The sequence below is a fragment of the Catharus ustulatus genome, chromosome 24, assembly GCF_009819885.2.
Source record: "Catharus ustulatus isolate bCatUst1 chromosome 24, bCatUst1.pri.v2, whole genome shotgun sequence".
In the NCBI taxonomy this organism is placed as follows: Eukaryota; Metazoa; Chordata; class Aves; order Passeriformes; family Turdidae; genus Catharus; species Catharus ustulatus.
In genome coordinates this window covers 1625605-1643773 of record NC_046244.1, presented here as the reverse complement: position 1 = coordinate 1643773, position 18169 = coordinate 1625605, and the positions used below count along the sequence as shown (strand labels likewise).

Here is an 18169-nt window from a genome sequence, read left to right as displayed (position 1 = left end):
TAGTCTGGGCTCCCCAGATGCGGCTGTGGGGCAGCTCTGGGCTCCCCAGAAGTGCTGTGGGGCTGCCTAATCTCCCCAAGGGTCCTTGTAGGGCAGCTCCAGACTCCCCAGGGATGCTGAGGGGCAGGTTAGGGAATGCTGAGGATGAAGCGGGGCAGCTCCGGGCTCAGCAGGGTTTGCTAGGCAGCTCTGGGATCTCCAGGGATGCTGTGGAACACCCCGAGGATGCCCCGGGACAGCTCCGTACTCCGCAGGGAGCTTGCGGGGCAGCTCCGTGCTCCTTGAGGATGCTCCGCGCTCCCCGGGGACGCTGCGGGGCAGGCGGCGGGGCAGTCCCGGGGATCCCCGGGGTGCGGGACCAGCCCGCCGGGGCGGTGCCGCCGCCGGTGCCGGGGGCCGAGCCGGTCCCGCCCCGCCCCGCCCGGTCCCGCCTCCCGCTCCTCTATCGCCGCCGCCGCCGGAGCCGCCGCCGCAGCCGCGGAGCCGCGAGCAGCGCCGGCCGGGCCGGGATGTGACGGGGCGGCTGCCCCGCGCCCGCTGCGCCGCTGCCCCGGGCCCGCGGGCCCCGCGCCCCGGGAGGCTGTCGGGGGGCGGCGGCGGCGGCGGGTCCCCCCCCGCCGCCCCCATGTCGGAGGGGCCGCCCTACGGCGAGGGGCAGCTGGCGGGGGACGCGGCCGTGGGGCAGCTGCCCTTCCCCGTTCGCCTCCGCGGCGGCGACGGGCTCCTGGCCGGCGGGCAGGGCAAGCGGCCGCCCAAGCTGGGACAGATCGGCCGCAGCAAGAGAGGTGGGTGCTGGAAGGAGCAGGGCGCGCTGGGAGCTGCCCGGGATGCGGGGCACGGCCCCAGGGATGCGGCGGGATGCAGCGGGTATCCCACGGGGTGTTGGGCATCGTGGACCGGGGACCTTCCCCGGGGATGCGGGACTCCGGGAACCATCCTCGGGGACGGGGCACGATGACCCGGCTCCTTGAGGATGTCGTGTTCCGAGGAGATGCAGAGCACTGGGGACCGTCCCCGGGGACAGGGTATGGTGCACCGGGCTCCCTGAGGGGTGTTGGGCATCGTGTTCCGTAGATCTTCCCCAGGGACGGGGCATCCAGCACCTTTCGGGGATGCAGGGCACCGGGAGCCGTCCCCGGGGACGGGGCACGATGCACCAGACTCCCTGCAGGGTGTCAGGCATCACGTCCCAAGGACTGTCACCAGGGTGTTGGGTAGCCGGGACCTTCCCTGGGGACAGGACGTTGTGCACTTCACCGGATATAGGGCAGTAGGGACCTTCCTCAGAGACAGGGCATCATTCCTTGGGGACCATCCGCAGGGCGGAGAGGTGAGGGGACCTTCCTTGGGGACATGCCCTTTGCCAGGTGTCCCCAGGGACATCACCAGTGCCGGGGGTGCGATACTGGGGACGCTCCCCGGGGACGGGACACGGTGCACCAGGTGCCCTGCGGCGTGTCGGGCTCCGCGTAGCTTTGCCGGCAGCCACACCAGGGATGTGGGACCCCTCCAACACCCCCCAGGGTCACCTTGGGCGAGGGGACCACGGCGGCAGAAAATTCATCGCGCTTCTGTTTCTTTCTGCTTTCTAGTGGTTATTGAAGATGATAGAATTGATGATGTGCTGCAAAACCTCTCCGAAAAGGCCCCTCCCGGTGTTTAAAGCCTCCCTGGGGACGCTGGGCTGAAGCCCGGGGTGGGGTCGGTTTACAATGGCACAGGTGATCGGCACAAAATAACCCCAAAACACCGCAGCGACCGCCCGAGCGCCGGGAATGCCCAAGAGCGTCCGCGCCGCCTGCATCCCGCACGTCCTGCCCTCCGGAACGCGCGGAGGGGAGGGCGGCGAGCGAGCCACAGCCCAGCCACCAAGTCCAAAATGATAATAAATTAAAAAATATATATATATAGATGTAATCGGGAAAATAGTCACCCGCTTCAAAGCCCTCACCTCGAGGGACGGACGGAGGAGTCACGCCGCGGCTCTGAATGACTCGGGATGGCTTTTGTCGGGCTGATGAACCTTGTGCCGCGCTAGATCGGGGGGTAAGAGCAAGGGGGGCAGCGGGAGATGGGGGGGAACAGCCCCTGGGGTCTCCCTCCGGCCAGGGTTGTTCCCAGCGGGCACCTTGTTTACATTATTTAATCTTGCAAAAATGAATCCGTGCACTTGGATGTACCACGCTATCCCCTTCTGTATGAGTTTCTTTTTTTTTTTTATGTTGATGTCTTTGGATGTTGGGAAATTATATAAAATAGACATATATATATTTAATTTTAGTCACGTTTTAAGGTTCTCGAGGGGGAAAACCAAAACTTTTATAAAGGAAAGGCCTGAAGGAAGAATTGCTGGTTTATTTTTTAAAGCTTGTATTTCTTGGTTGCTGTGAGCAAAGGGACAGATTTTATATGTACAGGGGGGCGGGGGGGCGCTCAGCTTTTCTAACTACCATGCAGTCTGTAGTGTGGGTGATCTTGGTTTTTTTTTTCTTTTTTTTCCTTATATTGTGGCAGTTTTCTCTCTTTAATAGACTGTATTAAAACATATCTATAAAAGAAATTATTTAATGTAATCACAAGAGTGCCAAACACTTGGAGATGCTGGAGGGCAGCGATTCCCTCCCCGAGACGAGCAGCACTCGGAGCTTTCTGCTCTTTCTAGGGCTCGGTCGATCTCTCGTGGGGTTTTCTCTGACTTCTCTTTTCTAATCTTTCTTTTTAACTATTTTGCATGACGTGCATAAAAACAAAAGGGAAAAAAAAATGGGTGGGGGAACAAAAAGCGCCTCTGGCGCCCGGGCTTGGTTCTTGTTTCTGTTTGCGATTGACTGACAGACCTCAAGGCAGGTTTTTCTTTCCTCCTTTTCTTAAATATTGTGTATGTTGCACTTTTATCCACTACACAGGGCTATTTCTGCAATGTCCGAATAAAAGGAAAATGAAACAAAACGGAAAAAAAAATGATAAATGCGGATCTGCCGTGTTTTCCCATGGGCTGCCAGGGCCCAGCGCCGTGAGCATCCCTCCCTGTCCACCCAAATAATCCCAAAATAACTAAGGAAAACCTCCCCACTCTCTTACAGACCCCTGTTCATGCTGAATAACTAACTGTAATTCATATTTATTTGTGGGATTTTTTTGTATGATGGGAAAATGCTTCAGGGGGACAAATTTAATGGAAAAATTCAACATCGGGTCCTGAGAGTGACTGTTGTGGATGGGGAGTAAACGGTGGCTTCCCCTTCATTGGAGGGAAAAGCTGTGGAAAATGGGCATTTTGATGCTAGTATTGCCTCCCTTCCCCCCAAAACCCAAATCCTGGTGTTAGAAAAGGCCATTATCCCTTCTGCCCACACCGCCGAGGGCATGAGCCAACCTTTGTGCCTGGGGAACAGGAATATAATCACGGCTGGCAAACAGGTCCAGGGTGGGATTTCATTGCAAAGAAAAGAATATATTGCAATAAAGCAGGATGCTGCTGAGCTGGGATTTGTATAGGATGACACAGGGGGCAGATGGATAAATTTGGGGTGGCACATGGAGCTGGGACCCCATTTTTGGGGTGTGAAGGCTGTGCAATGCTCCCCTCCCCACCACCTTTGCTATTTCCTGCTCTATTTTCAACCAACACAGGCTCCCCCACATCTAGGATACGAGGAGGAGCTTTGCTAAACCGATCCCTTGAAAAATCCCCAATTATTTTCATTTTCTCCCCAGCAAGTTCAGCTCCGAGGTCGCGGCTGTGTGAGTTGGACTCAGCACACGCATTTGTGGCCCCAGGATTTTCTATGCTGGGGGATCTGCTGCGCCTCCAAAACATAAGATGGCCCCAGAAGGGAGGTTTTTTTCTCTCACACTGATGGGTTTTGCTCCAGTCAGCATCTGGGGGTGAGCCCAGGGCTCTGGGAGAGCAGACAGGAGCAGAGCATCCCACACGTGCCGAGGACGCAGCGCTTGGGAGCTCATTAAACACAAACCCACGGGCTGGATGCAGCACTGGCTTAATTAAATTTACCAAAAAACCCTTTTTTGTGTAAAAACCTGATCTATGGGTCTGCCATAGAAATTTCCCACTTTGTTTCTCGTACATCAAAAGACCTCTGAGCACTTAAACCACCCTGAACCCCAGACCCGTCTGTGGGTGCTCTGAGGATGTGGAGCAGGCACAGCCCCGGGATCCCCCAAAAAACACCTGGGAGCTCGGGAGAAGCCAGTAACGAACCAGAGAAAGCCTGAAGCTGGAGGGGGAAGGGAGGCTGAAAGAAGAGGAGATTCTGCTAAATTATAAACCGCTCTTTTATATGCATCTTTCATGCACGGCGCATAAATAATGGAGCAGGAGAGCCCGGCTCGCTCGCGTACGGGAGGATGCGGGATGGAGGGGCGAGGAGAGAGGGATGCACGAGGGATGGTGGGGAAAGATGCGCCCAAGAGACCAAGGCTGGCATCCCGCACGGCCGGGAGATGGTATTCTGAAGGAGGATTTAAGGATTAAGCTGGCCCCGGGGCAGGAGTTTATTGCATACATTATTTAACAGATGGCCCAACGCAGGCGGCGGCTGCCTACGGTCTCCCCGGTGACCTTGGCTGGGAGATGCCGGAGCCGGGAAGGGAGCCTGGTGCCACCACCACGCTCCGGTTACAGGGATCAGAGGAAAAAAAAAACAAAAAAAAACCCGAACCAAACCCCAAGAGCCAGCACCCGGCGGCTCCAGAGCCAAATCCCCATGGAAACTGCAAAAATCCCCACCCAACCCTGCCCATATGGGCTGCTTGTTTTGGCAGGGGTGGGAAAAAAAGGAGGAAAAAATAAAATGTATAGAAAAGAGCCACTTGCAGGTTTATTTACCGCAGGAAACTTGGCACCTTGGGAAGAGCAGGGTGCAGGAGGGACCAGCGAGATGCAAAGGTCCCAGTGACACCGGGAGCACTTGTGAAATCCCACTCCCATGCCCAGACACACGCTTTAATCTCGTTTTCCCAGGGATTTTGGCACTGGGGGAAGGTGCTAACACAGCTGCTCCTGCAGCAAAGCCAGCCCTGACCGATTACACCCAGAACCAGGGTGGATCTTTGTTCACTCCAAAGCTGCTCATTTTCCACAGGATTTAAGGCATCAACCCCCGCAAGCCCCTGGCATGACAGCAATCCTGGGGGGCTCAGAGCAGTGGACAACGATTCTGGGGCTGGATCAGTGTCCCCACCACTCATTTCCTGCATCACCTAGGCAGTAACTCAGAAAAAGAAACCAAAATTGAGGGTAGTGTGTTGCAGCCAGGGCAAAGCAGAGCAGAGGAAATGGGTGAGTCCCCCAAAGCTCTTCCCAAAAGGACACCCATGAAGCAACCGCCCAAAATAAATATTCTCTTTTTTTTTTTTCTTTCCCCTCCTCCATAAAAACTAGGGCATGTTAAACTAGGCCAGCACTCCTAAAGTAATTTATTTATCACGGGGGGGAGAGAGGAGGGACAGCATGGACTGCAGAAGGGGATGCTCCATCCTGCCCCTGAATGCCGTGGGTTTGGGGAATAAAATGGGTCAGTTCTTCCCTCTTCCCTTGTTGAAAAATCACAATGACTCAGAAGGAAGCAGCTTTAGTGACCTTTGGTGGAGAAGACACAAAACTGGTCATTTTAACAGTATCAAAGCCTTTTTGATCCGTTCACTCAACTGTTTTCACCGCTGGGGTTTATGCTGTGTATTGTGGCGTTAGACAGAAAATGCGCTTTAGAAAAATGAAAAATGGAAAAAGATGTGAAAGAAAATTTACCCTCCATAAAAACTTGAATTTTTCCCCTGCTTTTTAATGAGAAAACCCCAGTGGCTGCCCAAAATCTCTCCATCCATCCCTGCCAGGGAATGGGGCTTGCCAAGAGGGATTTGGGATGCAGCACCTTCCTGCTGGGTGCTCCCCCATCAGTCATGGCCTTGGAGCTTTTTGAGGGCTTTTACCTTTGGGTTTCCCCACGGTAAGAGTGGCTTCTGGTGGGATGGACCCCCAGTGTTGCTTCTTTGGGGGGCTTTGGGGGACTGTGGATCCCCCTTCCCTGGAATCTTTGTCCCACAGCCACTAGAGGCCACTGAGACTCTGCTCTCAGCTAATTTATTCAGGCAGGACGTTTGGACACACATTGGCACCCAAAAATCTGAAACGGGCAAACCCACAGAGGCAGCAAAACTGGGGAAAGGCAGGGCAGAGAAGGGTTATCCCTGAGCTCTGTTGGTGTCTCCGGGGCAGCCCCACACCAGGACCCCACAGGGAACGGGGGCACTTTCCCCAAATCTGGTCAAGCCACTCCTCTGCTCAGACTTGTGCTGAGCACTAGCAGGAATTTTGTGTGTCCTACCCCAAGTCAAACATCTCCAGAGGACAGGGAAATGCTGCCTTACATGCAGCATCCTTCCTGGGCTCACAGGAATGTTATGAAGGGGTCGAGTAGACACTCCCATGATGTGGCATTCCTTACCTTGGGAATATTCAGCAAGAAAATCCCCAAATCCCGGCTGCTGCTGCCTCGGGGAGCCTGGGAGTGGAGCTGCCTGCCTCCCCAGGCTCCTCGTTTTCATTTTGCCTGGAGTTAAAATTTTCTAGGATATTCTAAACAGCCGTTCCCACTTAGGAGGGAAACATCAGACATCTTCATTTACACACCGCTCCAGGTGTCAAACTGTTGCATGACAATAACAAGTGGGAGACACCTCACTCAAAAAAAGAGAAGTTCCAGCCGGGAGAAAAATGTTGCAGCAGATGCTCAAATAAAACCCAAACCTGAGAACAGCACCAGGTTCTGCAAGCTGGCCAAAGCCTTCCCAGAGAGAGAGTCAGAGTTTGGGAGGGGGGTTGTGTTTTTTGGGAGGTTGGGATGTCTGTGCTGCCTCACATTGGGGTATTTTCAGACCCTCGGTGGGCAGGTGAGAACGGCCACTGCCTTCTCAGGGCTGCCCCAGTTCCCAGCCTCACCGGCTTTGGAAGAAGATTTCTTGCCACAGATTTTTCCAAGACAATTCCACCCCTGAGTTTCAGCAGGATGTGCCTCTGATAGCCATTGCCCTGGCAAATTCGTGCTGGTGATGCAGCACCAGGAACATGAAGGAATATGAAAAAAACCAGAGGAATTTGGGCTCCTCTCCATGCTACAACGCCTCAATTATTAATATATATAGTATTACATTATATAATGCTATATAATATTATGTAATATAGGCGGTATTATATAATACCTACAATAGTATATCTATAATTTTTGCAGAGATAAATGTGACACCTGTGTGAGCCCTTCCCTTCACAGGTATCCCACCCTGCTCACCCTTTCCCACGGGCCAAGGGGAGCAGACTGGGAACATCTCAGAGCCCTTGGTGTGCACAACTCAAAGCATCAGCCCCTTCTAAGGGTGGGGGAAATACAAGAAAATAAAGGAAAATAACCAAACTACAAAAATACATCCCCAAACAGGCCATGTGACACAAGACTCTGAAATACCCAGTGGTGAGTCACGGGTGTGGAGATGGGGCTGATCCAGCTCTGACTCAGCCCGGGCAGCCGGTGCAGCCTGTTTGTGTCCCCCCCCACAGCTCCTGTTTCCCATTTTTGCTCCAAACCTGCTCAAATATAAATAAATACTCTGTGACTAAGAGACACGTGGTGGGGCTCAGCCTGCAGCAGCCCCTTCAAGCCCCCCAAATTCCTGATGGCTCCACAAGGGCTGGGCACACCAGAATCCCACAAAAGCCAGGCCCAGGGACCATTGAAGTATTTAAAGTGTTTTTAAAATATATATTTTAGGAGGGGGAAACACACACACACACAGGGGAGGTTCTTGCTGATGCCACATCAAGGAAGCACTTGGGATTTTCCAGCTAGCTCTAATTAATTAGTATTTTCTCATCTTAGCATCGTTTTAAACATGAAGCACCAATTCCCACCGGTGACAGACAAGGGAAGCCAGCACAGAGCAGAGCATGCCCAGGGTGGGGTGAAGCCTCGTTCCAGGACACCACATTGGAGGGTGCTGGTGGAGCTGGGATGAGACTCAATTCCCACCTGGGTGCAATCCAGTCCCAGCCACAGCATCCTACAACATCCTCAGAGGAGTGGAAAAACCACAAGAGATGGCTGGTTTTGGAGGAGGTGCCTTAGAAAAGCTGCCCTTGGGTTATTCCCACTGGATCTGGACAAATCCAGAGGGGTGGAACATCTTACAGCTGTGTTTAACCCCCCCAGGGTGTTCAACCTCCCGGCTTGATCCCAGGCTGAAGCACATCCCTGAGCCACAGGGTAAGGAAAGGCAAAAGGCAGGATCAGGATGAGACCCGGCAGCATCCTCAGCATCCATAACCAGTTTCCATAGCAACAGGTTCGGTCCCAGATCGGCAGCGGGTGCTGGGAAGCAGGAATGAGGAGGGAGCCTGGGGGGACCCCTCGAGCAGCAAAAAATAGGGTTTGGTTTAGAAAATCGCTTTGCACCTCGGTGCCTCGGGAGTGAGGGGAGGCTCAGGCTGAGCTCTGGGAGCTGTGGCCCAACACAAACCCTCCAGCACAGCCCTTCAGGGGGACTGGAGAGCTCCCCCCATCCCACCCCCCCTGCTCCGCACCGATCCCTGTCAGCCCGCTCCAGGTGTGCCAGCATTCCCAGTTTCGTTCCCAGCTGGGGAGCCGGGAGCTCTGCCACAACCTTTTCTGGCTTTAGCCAGGAGCAAAGAGCCACGAGAGCTCAGAGCATCCATCCTACAGCCCCGAACGCCGGGAAAGCACCGCGGGAGCGATGCGGAGGGACAGCCGGACAGGGATGCAGGGATGCAGGGATGCTCCGGGCCGATGCCGGGGCTCCTCGCCCCCACCCCCGCGGCCGTGCCCGCCCGCAGGATGTTACACAAGGCTCCCGGCGCTTGCATAAGCGGCTACAGCCTGTGCAGCCTCAAGGAGAGAGGAAAAGTGAGAAGGAACCGCGGCCCCGCAGCCACGCCTTGGGATGGGATCCTGAGTCCCGTGGGGTCCGGAGCAGGGCATGGTGCAGCCACTGCTAAACGAAGTGACACAGTCCCTGCAGCAGGACTGACCCCAGCCCTTCACCATCCTTGTGGAGAGACCAAAAGCAGCAGGAATTCAACCCTTAACAGCCGTGAAAAGGCTGCCAGAATCCCCAAAGCCAGCGAGCAGGCTGCACTCCAGCCCTGTGGAATCCAATACTCACCTGCTGACACTTCCAGGCCGGGAATTTGGGGTTGGTCCCAGGGAAAAACCATTTTTTAAAGCCTTTTAACCAAGCAGGTGCTGGGGAAGCATCTTGCAGGGCTTGGGCTCCCAGGGAGCCTCAGTGGGGAAGGACACCCGTGGGTGAGTGCTAGCCCTGGACTCCCAGTCCTGCTCTTGGGGGAACAAGCACTGCCTTCAAACCAGCACCCAGGGCTGCCTTTGGCCAGCCCCTGGTAGCTTGGAACAGGGCAGCTCACCCTAAAACGTGTTGCTCATGCCCTAAACCACGTTGTTCATGCCTGCTCTTGTGCTCTGTATCTGGCTCAACTCCAGGGCTGTCAGCAAGCACACGGCCAGAGAGGGTTGTAAGAACCTGCAATGCTAACCAAGTCACCTTTCCCAAGGGATTTACACCTTCACAGGCTTCCTTTCCAAGATTCCCGGGTGCTGTGTCCATTGCACTGATGTTTTGACTCCAAGTCCTTCCCACCCCACCAACCCACATGTTCTCACTACCCCTACCCCTTGTTTTCCTGCCTTGTACAAAGGAAGGATTAAAAACCACAGCAAAAATCTAAGGGATTCTTTAATTTAATGAGCAGAGAAGCCCACGGACCTCTAGCTTGGCTTTTTAAATATCAGCAATATCATATCTGTGTCTGGAGGAGATTTAATGCTGTTAACAATTCCAAGGCACCCACCACAGAGGCTGCACAGGGAGGGCACAAGCACCTGCAGGACTCATGTGCATCCCAGCACAAACTTCCCATGGCAAAGGTAACTTTACAGGTGGCACAGAAAGAGAAAACCAGAAAAGGTTATTGCACAGGAGGGGCTGATTCTCCTGATTTAAATACAAACCCCCCAAACCCACCTGCAAAGCCACAGGCACAACCAGAGCTGAAGCAAACACTCACCAGGGACCCTTGGGTGGTGATTCTGCTTCCTTGCAGGCGAGGTGGAAAATTTCCATCCTCCTTTACCCAGGGAATGACTCTATGGGGACAGCAGCCACCCCAAAGGCACAATCTGGGACAGCCAGCTCACTGGCAGGGTCAGACACCCCAGCTGTGCACCCATCCCTCCTCTGAGACACCCCCAAACCTCAGCCTCAGGATAAACAAATCCCAAAATCTCACAGTAGCTGCCCTGAGTGGAGAAACAACACAAAAGGACACAACCCCCAGGTGCTCGGAGAGCTCCCAGCCCCAAGGTGAGCATCCACCCTTCTGACTGCCACTAAAAGCCATTATTGAGGTGATTTCAGCCCGGGGACCCCCGGAGGCTGTGCTGTGCTGGGGTGAAGCCGAGCTGCGGGAGGCAGCGAGGGCGATGTGTGAAGTCGTGGGGAGCTATTTTTGCTCCGTGTCAGCACCCACTGACAGCGAACACGGCGAAGCTCCAGTATCTCTTTTCCAAGTAAAATTCACCTGTACAAAACTGCACCTCCCTGTTAACCCCCAGCACTGGGAGGGCTGGAGCTCGCTGGTTCTGGGTGAAAAGCTGGGGGGCTTGGGGTCGAAATGAGCTGCTGGCACCCTTAAATCTTCATTTAGGCTCCCAAGATTCCCCCTTATCTGATGAGCAGAAGCTTCTACAAATCCCTTCCCTTTCCTTCTGCTCAGGGTCACTCTTTTTTTCCCCTTAATTTCTTGGGACTTGTAGCGAGGCCCAGGAAAATGCAATTGATTGTGTAACATTTTGCTCAAAAAGCTTCTTAAACAGTCACATATTTCTATTGGATTTCCCTTGCCCTTCACTGCTGATTACTGGAGTATTTATATATAAATAGAAGCTGTCTTCCCCATAATCTGCTTGTTTCTCCTAATTAACTCGGGGCTGCTCTCCTTGGGCTGCTCAGCCCTTGGGCTTTGGGGGTGCCAGCACCCAACGGCACTCAGTGAACCCAAATCTGCCAAATTTCTGCTGAAATTGCTTTTTTAGCTGATTTTCTAGAAGCAAAACCCTCCTTTCCAAACTTTATGTGCTCAGTATCTGCCCCATCCTCTCAACCCCCAGCTCAGGGAAGCACTCAAACGTGATTTCTTCATCTTCCTCCCTCCTCACAAAACTTTCCCCTAATTCAAGGAACGTCTCGATTTGATAATTATTTTAATCATTATTACTCATCTTTCCCCTTTCTTTCCCCCCTCAAAACTTCGTCCTGGGCTGTCAATCACTTTAATAGCTGTTTACAACCTATCATCAAGTCTTGCATAACATCCACATGACTTCACTCAGATGCCTCCGACACCCAAAACCTGCCCCTGGACTCTATTTTAGGAGTGATGGAGCCCACGGCACCAAATGGCTGCATCCCCCGCCGGCATGCCCGGGGTCCTGGGATGGGGAAAAATCAAAGTGAAAAACACGCCCGAAGCAAAACTCTTTTGTAGTTAACACAAGACAGCTCCACGCCGCTCCCTGGTCCGGGTTTTGGGGGTGAGGGTTTGTTGGGAGGGCTCAGACCCCTCCCCAGCATCGCAGGGAGATGTCGAATCAATTTGTGGAGATCGGGGGTTGAAGCATCTGGAGCAGCCCCTGGAAGTGTGACCCCTGCACCCCCCTCCCACCCCTCACCGGGACACACTACACCAAACTCGGCGAATTCTTTCCAAAATGTCATTTTCTAGCAAAGTTCTGCACCCCGTCGGCGGCGGGGGACGGGGCAGAGGCGCAATCTGTGCTGGAAGTGCTGCCAGCCCTTTTCCTTCGGCTGCTTTGTGGGGCGGGGGGGGGGACACGACGGCTCTTTTTTAAGCTCTGCCGTCCTCCCCCTCCTCTCCCTCAGGTTTCATAACCCTTCAAAGCACGAAAAGGCTCCTCCGGCTCCTGGCTAATGAGCCCCTGCGGAGGAGGAGCCGCTGCCCTGCCAGGAGCAGCAAAATCTGCGCAGCGCGGGTGGGGACTCGGAGGGGTCTTTGAGGGGTCACACCACAACCCCAGTTCGGCCACTTCTCACCCCAAAATGCCCCTTGGCACGAGGCTGCCCCGGATGGGACGCCTCTCCTTCCCCGTGCAAGTATTTATTTAGACAGCATAAAGGGGAGTGTTTATTAAGCTACAGCTGATAATTGTATCCAAACTAATTTCTCTTAATGAGGCGCTGGCAGTCACCCCGGCAACAGCACCACCCTTCTTTAAGGAAAAACTGGGGTGAGAATCCCCTTGGGTGCAAAGAGGGGGCTCTGAGGGGGCCTTTGGGTGGTGACACCAACCCCCTTCTTGGCAGACCTGCTCCATCCCTGGAGATGGAGTCCAGGGAGGAAACTGGGCCAGAAGTGTCGATTTTTTGTGATATGTGTATAGGTACAGAGGTCACCAAAAGCAGGAGGGCATCTGAGGGGTCCTTGCTTGCCAAGGAGAAAATGAGGGATGGCAGAGATCCTGCATCCCGCTTTGGATTGGAAAACATAATAGCTGCTTTATTAATACCTGTAATTACAACACTAATTAAGGAAGGTGTGAGATGAAAGCACGATTTCTGCTTCCTTGCACTGACCATGGTGACAGGTTAAACTGTGTAGAGAAAGACAGCAAAAGATTTCTCAGCTGCCTCTCTGCCTCAGAGAATAATCAAACCAAATTTCCCCTGGTATTTAAAATCCTGGATCCATCAGTTTAGCAAACACTGTGCAATCCAGGGTTTGCAAAACCCAATTCCCCAAAACCTGAAGGAAGCTCCTTATCCCCTCTAAACCTGGACCTAAACTCACACACTAAACCATGATGGGGTGTTTTGGGTATTTTACTGAACAGCCACACAGTGCTCCAACTAGCTGGGGTGGCCAGGGAAACCCAACAAGAACCCACCCCAAAATAAAGGAAGCAGAGCACTGGGAGTAGAGCAGGCTGTGATTTACTGGGACAACAACACTTGTGCAACAACAGAGAACACGACTGTGCCAAGGCACCCAGGCAGCAAACCTGCAGCACCTGCAGCTCCACTGAGCATTGGACACTGGGGACCCAGAGAGGTGACACCAGGGCAGGGACCAGAGGGCTGCTGACGGCTCTGGGCGCCTCAGAGAGGTCACATTAAAGCAGAGACTGGAGGGATGCTCGAGGCTCTGTGGAGCCCAGAGAGCTGACACTGAAAGCAGAGACCAGAGGGAAGCTCCTGAAGACCCGAGAGAAGTGAAACCAGAGGAGAGACCAGAAGGATGATCCTGGACACCCTGGAGAGGCCACACTGAGAGCAGAGACCAGAGGGATGCTCATGGTCCTGGGGACCTTGGAGAGGTGACACCACAGCAGAGACTGGAGGAGTGCTCAGGTCCCCAGCACTGGTTTCCCTCCTGTGTCACCCCCAGACACACAGACACGAGACAGAAGCCTGCTGGGACAGGCAAGGCTGCTACATGCCAAGGCAGGGAGCGAAGGCAGTGGGTTCGGGATGGGCTCCACGGGCATTGCAGCCACGCTGCAAACAGCAGCACCGTCTGCAGAGGCACTTGGTCCTTCAATCCCGGGCACCCTGGCTCTGCCTGTGAAGCTCCAAAGGCACACGTTGGCTGCAAGGGATCTCACAAGCTCCTGCTGGGATTGCAGAGGGCCTGAGGGAGCCCAGCACTGTGTGGGTGTGATGGGGTTTGGTCCCAGCCTCCAACTGGCCTGGCTTCTTTGTGCGGGGCTGGGCTCCATCCTCCTGCCTGTGTGAGCAGGGCAGCTCTCCACATGGGCATTCCCAGCACAGATTCCCTTTGATCCATGAGGTGAGCATGTTGTCAGACCTTTGCCTTTTCTGAAAGCCATCTGAGATGGCAGGACCCTCAGGAAAGCAGGGATTTGGGGCTGAGGGGCTCCAGTGGGGGCTTGGCAATGATTCAGGGCTGGGAAGAGGCATCTAAGCAAGGACAGGGAAAGTGGAGCAGGCCACAAGATCTGCTCTGGAAACTGGGCTGAGACCAGAAGAAACCAGGATCAGAGGGAACTGCTGTAGCTGGAAGTGCTGATCCAGTTGAAAATAAAAAGCATCTACTGCAGGCAGTGGTAGGTTCCCTAACAGGGCAAAATCCTGACTGCTGAGTGCAGGATTTTGCCCAGGCTGCTGTGTTTGCAGGGTTTGCTCTAATAAACGCACATCCCTGCAGCAGAGGAGTCGAGCTCCTTGGAGGCATTTCCTTAAGGGCAGATCCCTGCTCCTGAGCCCTCACTAACCTGCCTCCCTGCTCCTCCTCCTCTTACACACTGCCTGGGTTGTAGCAGAGCAGGTTGAACTCCAGGTTTTCATCCCAGTGACGGAGCAGCACAAAGAGCTGCTGGGCTGCAGCTTTCACCGCGGCCAGGCTGGATCCCTCGGGGAAGCGCTGCCTGCTCAGCCACAGGCTGGCTTTGGCAGCCACCAGCTCCCACTCGATGAAGTAGGAAGCTGAGCTGTGCTCCAGCCAGGCCAGCGCCACAGCCGTGGCCCAGAGCATCCCCTCGGGCTCCGTCTGCTGCTGCAGCTCCACGGCCGAGAGCAAAGCCTGCAGCTCGGAGCCGTCGGTGTCCCAGCCCTGGCCGCTGTCAGCCCGGCACTCGGGCGGGGAGGAGAAGCTGCGGATGGTGATGGCAGGAGGGGACAGCTCCTTCTCGGCTCTCAGGGCTCGGGAGATGCTCTCGGCTGCGCTGCCCGACAGGTGCCGGAGGCGGCCGCTGTCCTCCTGCCCTGCTCCCCGAGCCTGTCCTGCTCCCCGAGCCGTGTGTCCAGTGCTGTCCTCCTGCCCTGCTCCCCGAGCCTGCCCTGCTCCCCGAGCCTGCCCTGCACCCCGAGCTGTGTGCCCAGTGCTGTCATCCTGCCCTGCATCCCGAGCCTGCCCCCATCCCCGAGCCTGCCCTGCTCCCCGAGCTGTGTGCCCAGTGCTGTCATCCTGCCCTGCATCCCGAGCCTGCCCTGCTCCCCGAACCTGCCCTGCTCCCCGAGCTGTGTGCCCAGTGCTGTCCTCCTGCCCTGCTCCCCGAGCCTGCCCTGCTCCCCGAGCTGTGTGTCCAGTGCTGGGAGCGTGCCCTGCTCCCCGAGCTGTGTGCCCAGTGCTGTCCTCCTGCCCTGCTCCCCGAGCCTGCCCCCATCCCCGAGCCTGCCCCGCTCCCCGAGCCATGTCTCCGGTGCTGGAATCCTTCCCCTGCCCACCGAGGACCAGCAGCTGCTGGCTGGAGTTCAGGGCTGTGTGCTCCGAGGAGGGACTGCTCCTCTTGGTGCTGTAGGAGCCGGAGGGGCTGAGGGACAGGCGGTGGCAGGTGAAGGGCGATGTCCACTTCAGCTTCTCCATGGGGATGTTGATGGCATCGCAGAAGGCTGAATTCAGAAGGAAGGCACCACAGGCCAGCTGCAGGGACACCTGCAAGGGAGGGTGGGCGCAAAGGGAAGCTCTGGCACACCAACCACTTGTGGGTACCTCAGGAAAAAGGGATGTATGGAACAGCTCTCCATTTCTCTGAGCAGGTCACTGGACGTGGTTGTGAGGGACAGCAGGAGGAAGATTTGGGGGGATCCCCCTCTGCTGCCCTGCAATAACCACACAACCCCAACAAGACTCAGGGAAGAGCTGCTCACCAGGGGAAGGTAATCCATGCTCTCACTGTCACCCTCAGAGCCGGCTTCATTCCCTCTGCCTGGAGATTTACTCATGAAGCCTTTGGCAGCTCGAACCAGCAGCATGGTTTTATTGAGGGTCAGCCTGTGAAAGGATGAAAAGGTGTCCATGACCTCTGTGCCCATCCTGACACCCACCCTCCCCTCCAAATCCATCCCTGCTCCCCAGACACTGGCACCACGCTCAATCCCAGCTCCAGCTGCTACCCCTGGGGGTCCCTCATCTCCCCCTGGTTTGTGTTCACATCAGACCCACGCAGGTGAAAGGAACCTGCTGAGGTCAGAGGAAGGTCGAGCTGGCTCATACCTGGCAGCAAAGAGCCTCTCGATGGATTTTTGGGCTTGTGCAGAGGAAGCAGACAGGCTGTGGAACGGCCCTGGGGAGAAACACAGTGCTGGGGTTACAAGGTGCTACAAGGGAGCAAAAGGGAGCAGAGTCCAGGTTCTGGGACATGGGCTTGTTTGGCTGCCGAATCTTTGGCAAAACCCTTCCTCTCCTCTTGCTTCATTTTTCCTGTATGGATAATAAAATTCCCACACCTCTTAAAAATGAACCTGGGGCAGATTTGTACCAAAAGCCACATCAGGTTCCATCCTTTACACCTCAGAATGAGTCAGGCTCTGTGCTCATAAGTCTAGTTTTGGGTCATAAATTTTTACAAAATTCCTTAAAACTCAGCAGAAGCCAAACCATGGACTCGATGGAGCTGCACCAAGTGCCAGCAGCTCTTCCCTACCTTCAGGGACACGGCAGCGCTCCCAGGCAGATGAGGACAGGGTGCTGGAGGGCGACGGGCTGCTCTCCTCAGCATCTGCAACCAGGGCACCACATCAGCAACAGCACCCAGCCAAAAGCAGCACCTTCCCTCCCTCCCACGATGGGGTTAACGAGCCTCTGCGGGGCTCTGTTAATTCAGCTCTGCCTCTGACAGTGCCAGACAAGGTCCCATCCAACTCGTCTTCATTAGTGGAGGATTTGGTGACAAGTGAGTGTCTCACATCCCCCCTGCCTCTAATTACAGCCGTTTCATCCTTCGTGTTATCCGTGGTATGGCTGCCAATTAACTTCTGAGCCCTGTCAGCAGCAGGACCTGTGGTTTCAGGGTTTCAGGGGAAATTGAAGCTTCCTCGCTGTTTAAGGAGATGAGCCCCAGCCTGACACGTGTCTGGTGAGCACCATGTGCAAAGGGGAAGGCAGAATTTAAAAAGACCACAGAAGGTGTCCCAAACCACTGACATGTCTAACAGCAGGAAGAAGATAAAAGCACAGGGAATCTTACTCGTGCTGTAAAATCCATAATCTCCACTCTGGCCACACACTGACTGAGGACGTCCAGGGGAACAGCCACGATGCCTTCTGCTCCCTGAACTCTTCTCTTTCCTCTGGTTGCCTTGCTTGGATGTCACCCCTTGGCATGAGAGAAGAGAATGGTCAGTGTTAGAGAGGGACTGGCACATACATGATGGCAATGAAACCAGAATGAGCTTGGTCAGGAACTGGAGTGACAGGGCAAGGAGGAATAGCTTCAGACTGGAAGAGAGTACATTTAGATGGGCTATTGGAAAGAAATTCTTTGATATGAGGGTGCTGAGGCCCTGGCACAGGTTGTGCACAAGAAGTGTCCAAGGCCAGGTTGGACAGGGCTTGGAGCAGCCTGGGATAGTGGAGGTGGTAGCAGGGGATGGTGGAATGGGATGAGCTTTAAGGTCCAAAACATTATTCTATGATTCTATGGTCACCTCTGGGCATCCAGACCTCAGAGGAGACCTTTTCCCCAGCCATGGGAAGAGGTTCTTGCCACCAAGAGCTTGGCCAAGGCCTTGGGTATAGGTCTGGTGCCAAACTGCTGTGGCTTCATAGGGTTTGTCCTGAGAGAAGTTTCCCTGGCAGGACAAGGTTCCAGCCCTGTGCCAGCCCCGTGTTACCTGTGTGGGTGTACTGGACCAGGGAGGGCAGGTAGGAGCTGGTGCTCAGGTCCACAGGCACAAACACTGTGTACTTGCTGATGACATTACAGGCCTTGCTGGTGTGGACAGCGCTGAGCTGGAACCGCCGCCCAGAGCCTGCCACGGGAGGGACAGCAGGGTCAGAGCCCAGGGCCCTGTGGGCTCCCCTGCCCTCACAGCCAGCTCCCAGACCCACCCCGTGCTTGGGGATCCATGCCCAGCAGGGGCTGTATCCCTGCATCCCTCTAAACCCTGCCTGCTGCTACTCCTGCTCTTCTTTCACAGCCCAGATGCATTTCAGGGCTGACACAGCCCAGGGACCTGTGTGGCCCAGGGCAGTGGTGGGTGGCTGCTGCTGGAGTTGGATGTCACTTCCCAGCTCCAAGTGACCAACTCCTTAAAAATAACCATGTTACCTCATGCATGAAGCAGAGGAATCACAGAATCATGGAAC

The 18169-nt window shown here is 55.0% G+C and overlaps 2 protein-coding genes across 9 annotated transcripts in view; one reads left to right on the top strand and one right to left on the bottom strand.

Annotated features, from left to right (window-relative positions):
- The first annotated feature begins 465 nt into the window (after positions 1-465).
- Positions 466-2968, top strand: CAMK2N1 (calcium/calmodulin dependent protein kinase II inhibitor 1). Its single transcript, XM_033079765.1, has 2 exons — positions 466-785; positions 1593-2968. The coding sequence occupies exons 1-2, from the start codon at positions 626-628 to the stop codon at positions 1661-1663; spliced, it is 231 nt and encodes a 76-aa protein (XP_032935656.1). The 5' UTR covers positions 466-625; the 3' UTR covers positions 1664-2968.
- Positions 2969-13036: 10068 nt separating this feature from the next.
- The window catches only part of VWA5B1 (von Willebrand factor A domain containing 5B1), a 29391-nt gene continuing 24258 nt past the window's right edge, over positions 13037-18169 (bottom strand). For 3 of the 8 annotated variants that reach the window (XM_033079566.2, XM_033079570.2, XM_033079568.2), the window contains 7 exons: positions 17695-17832; positions 17049-17177; positions 16506-16580; positions 16076-16145; positions 15730-15853; positions 15083-15514; positions 13037-14914 (listed from right to left, as the gene is read on the bottom strand). In XM_033079566.2, coding sequence (XP_032935457.1) covers positions 14378-14914; positions 15083-15514; positions 15730-15853; positions 16076-16145; positions 16506-16580; positions 17049-17177; positions 17695-17832 — 1505 coding nt within the window. In that variant the 3' untranslated portion in view covers positions 13037-14377. Of the gene's footprint in view, positions 14933-15082; positions 15515-15729; positions 15854-16075; positions 16146-16505; positions 16581-17048; positions 17178-17694; positions 17833-18169 lie in introns of all 8 variants that reach the window. The other 5 variants (XM_033079571.2, XM_033079574.2, XM_033079569.2 and 2 more) reach the window with 5 other exon arrangements.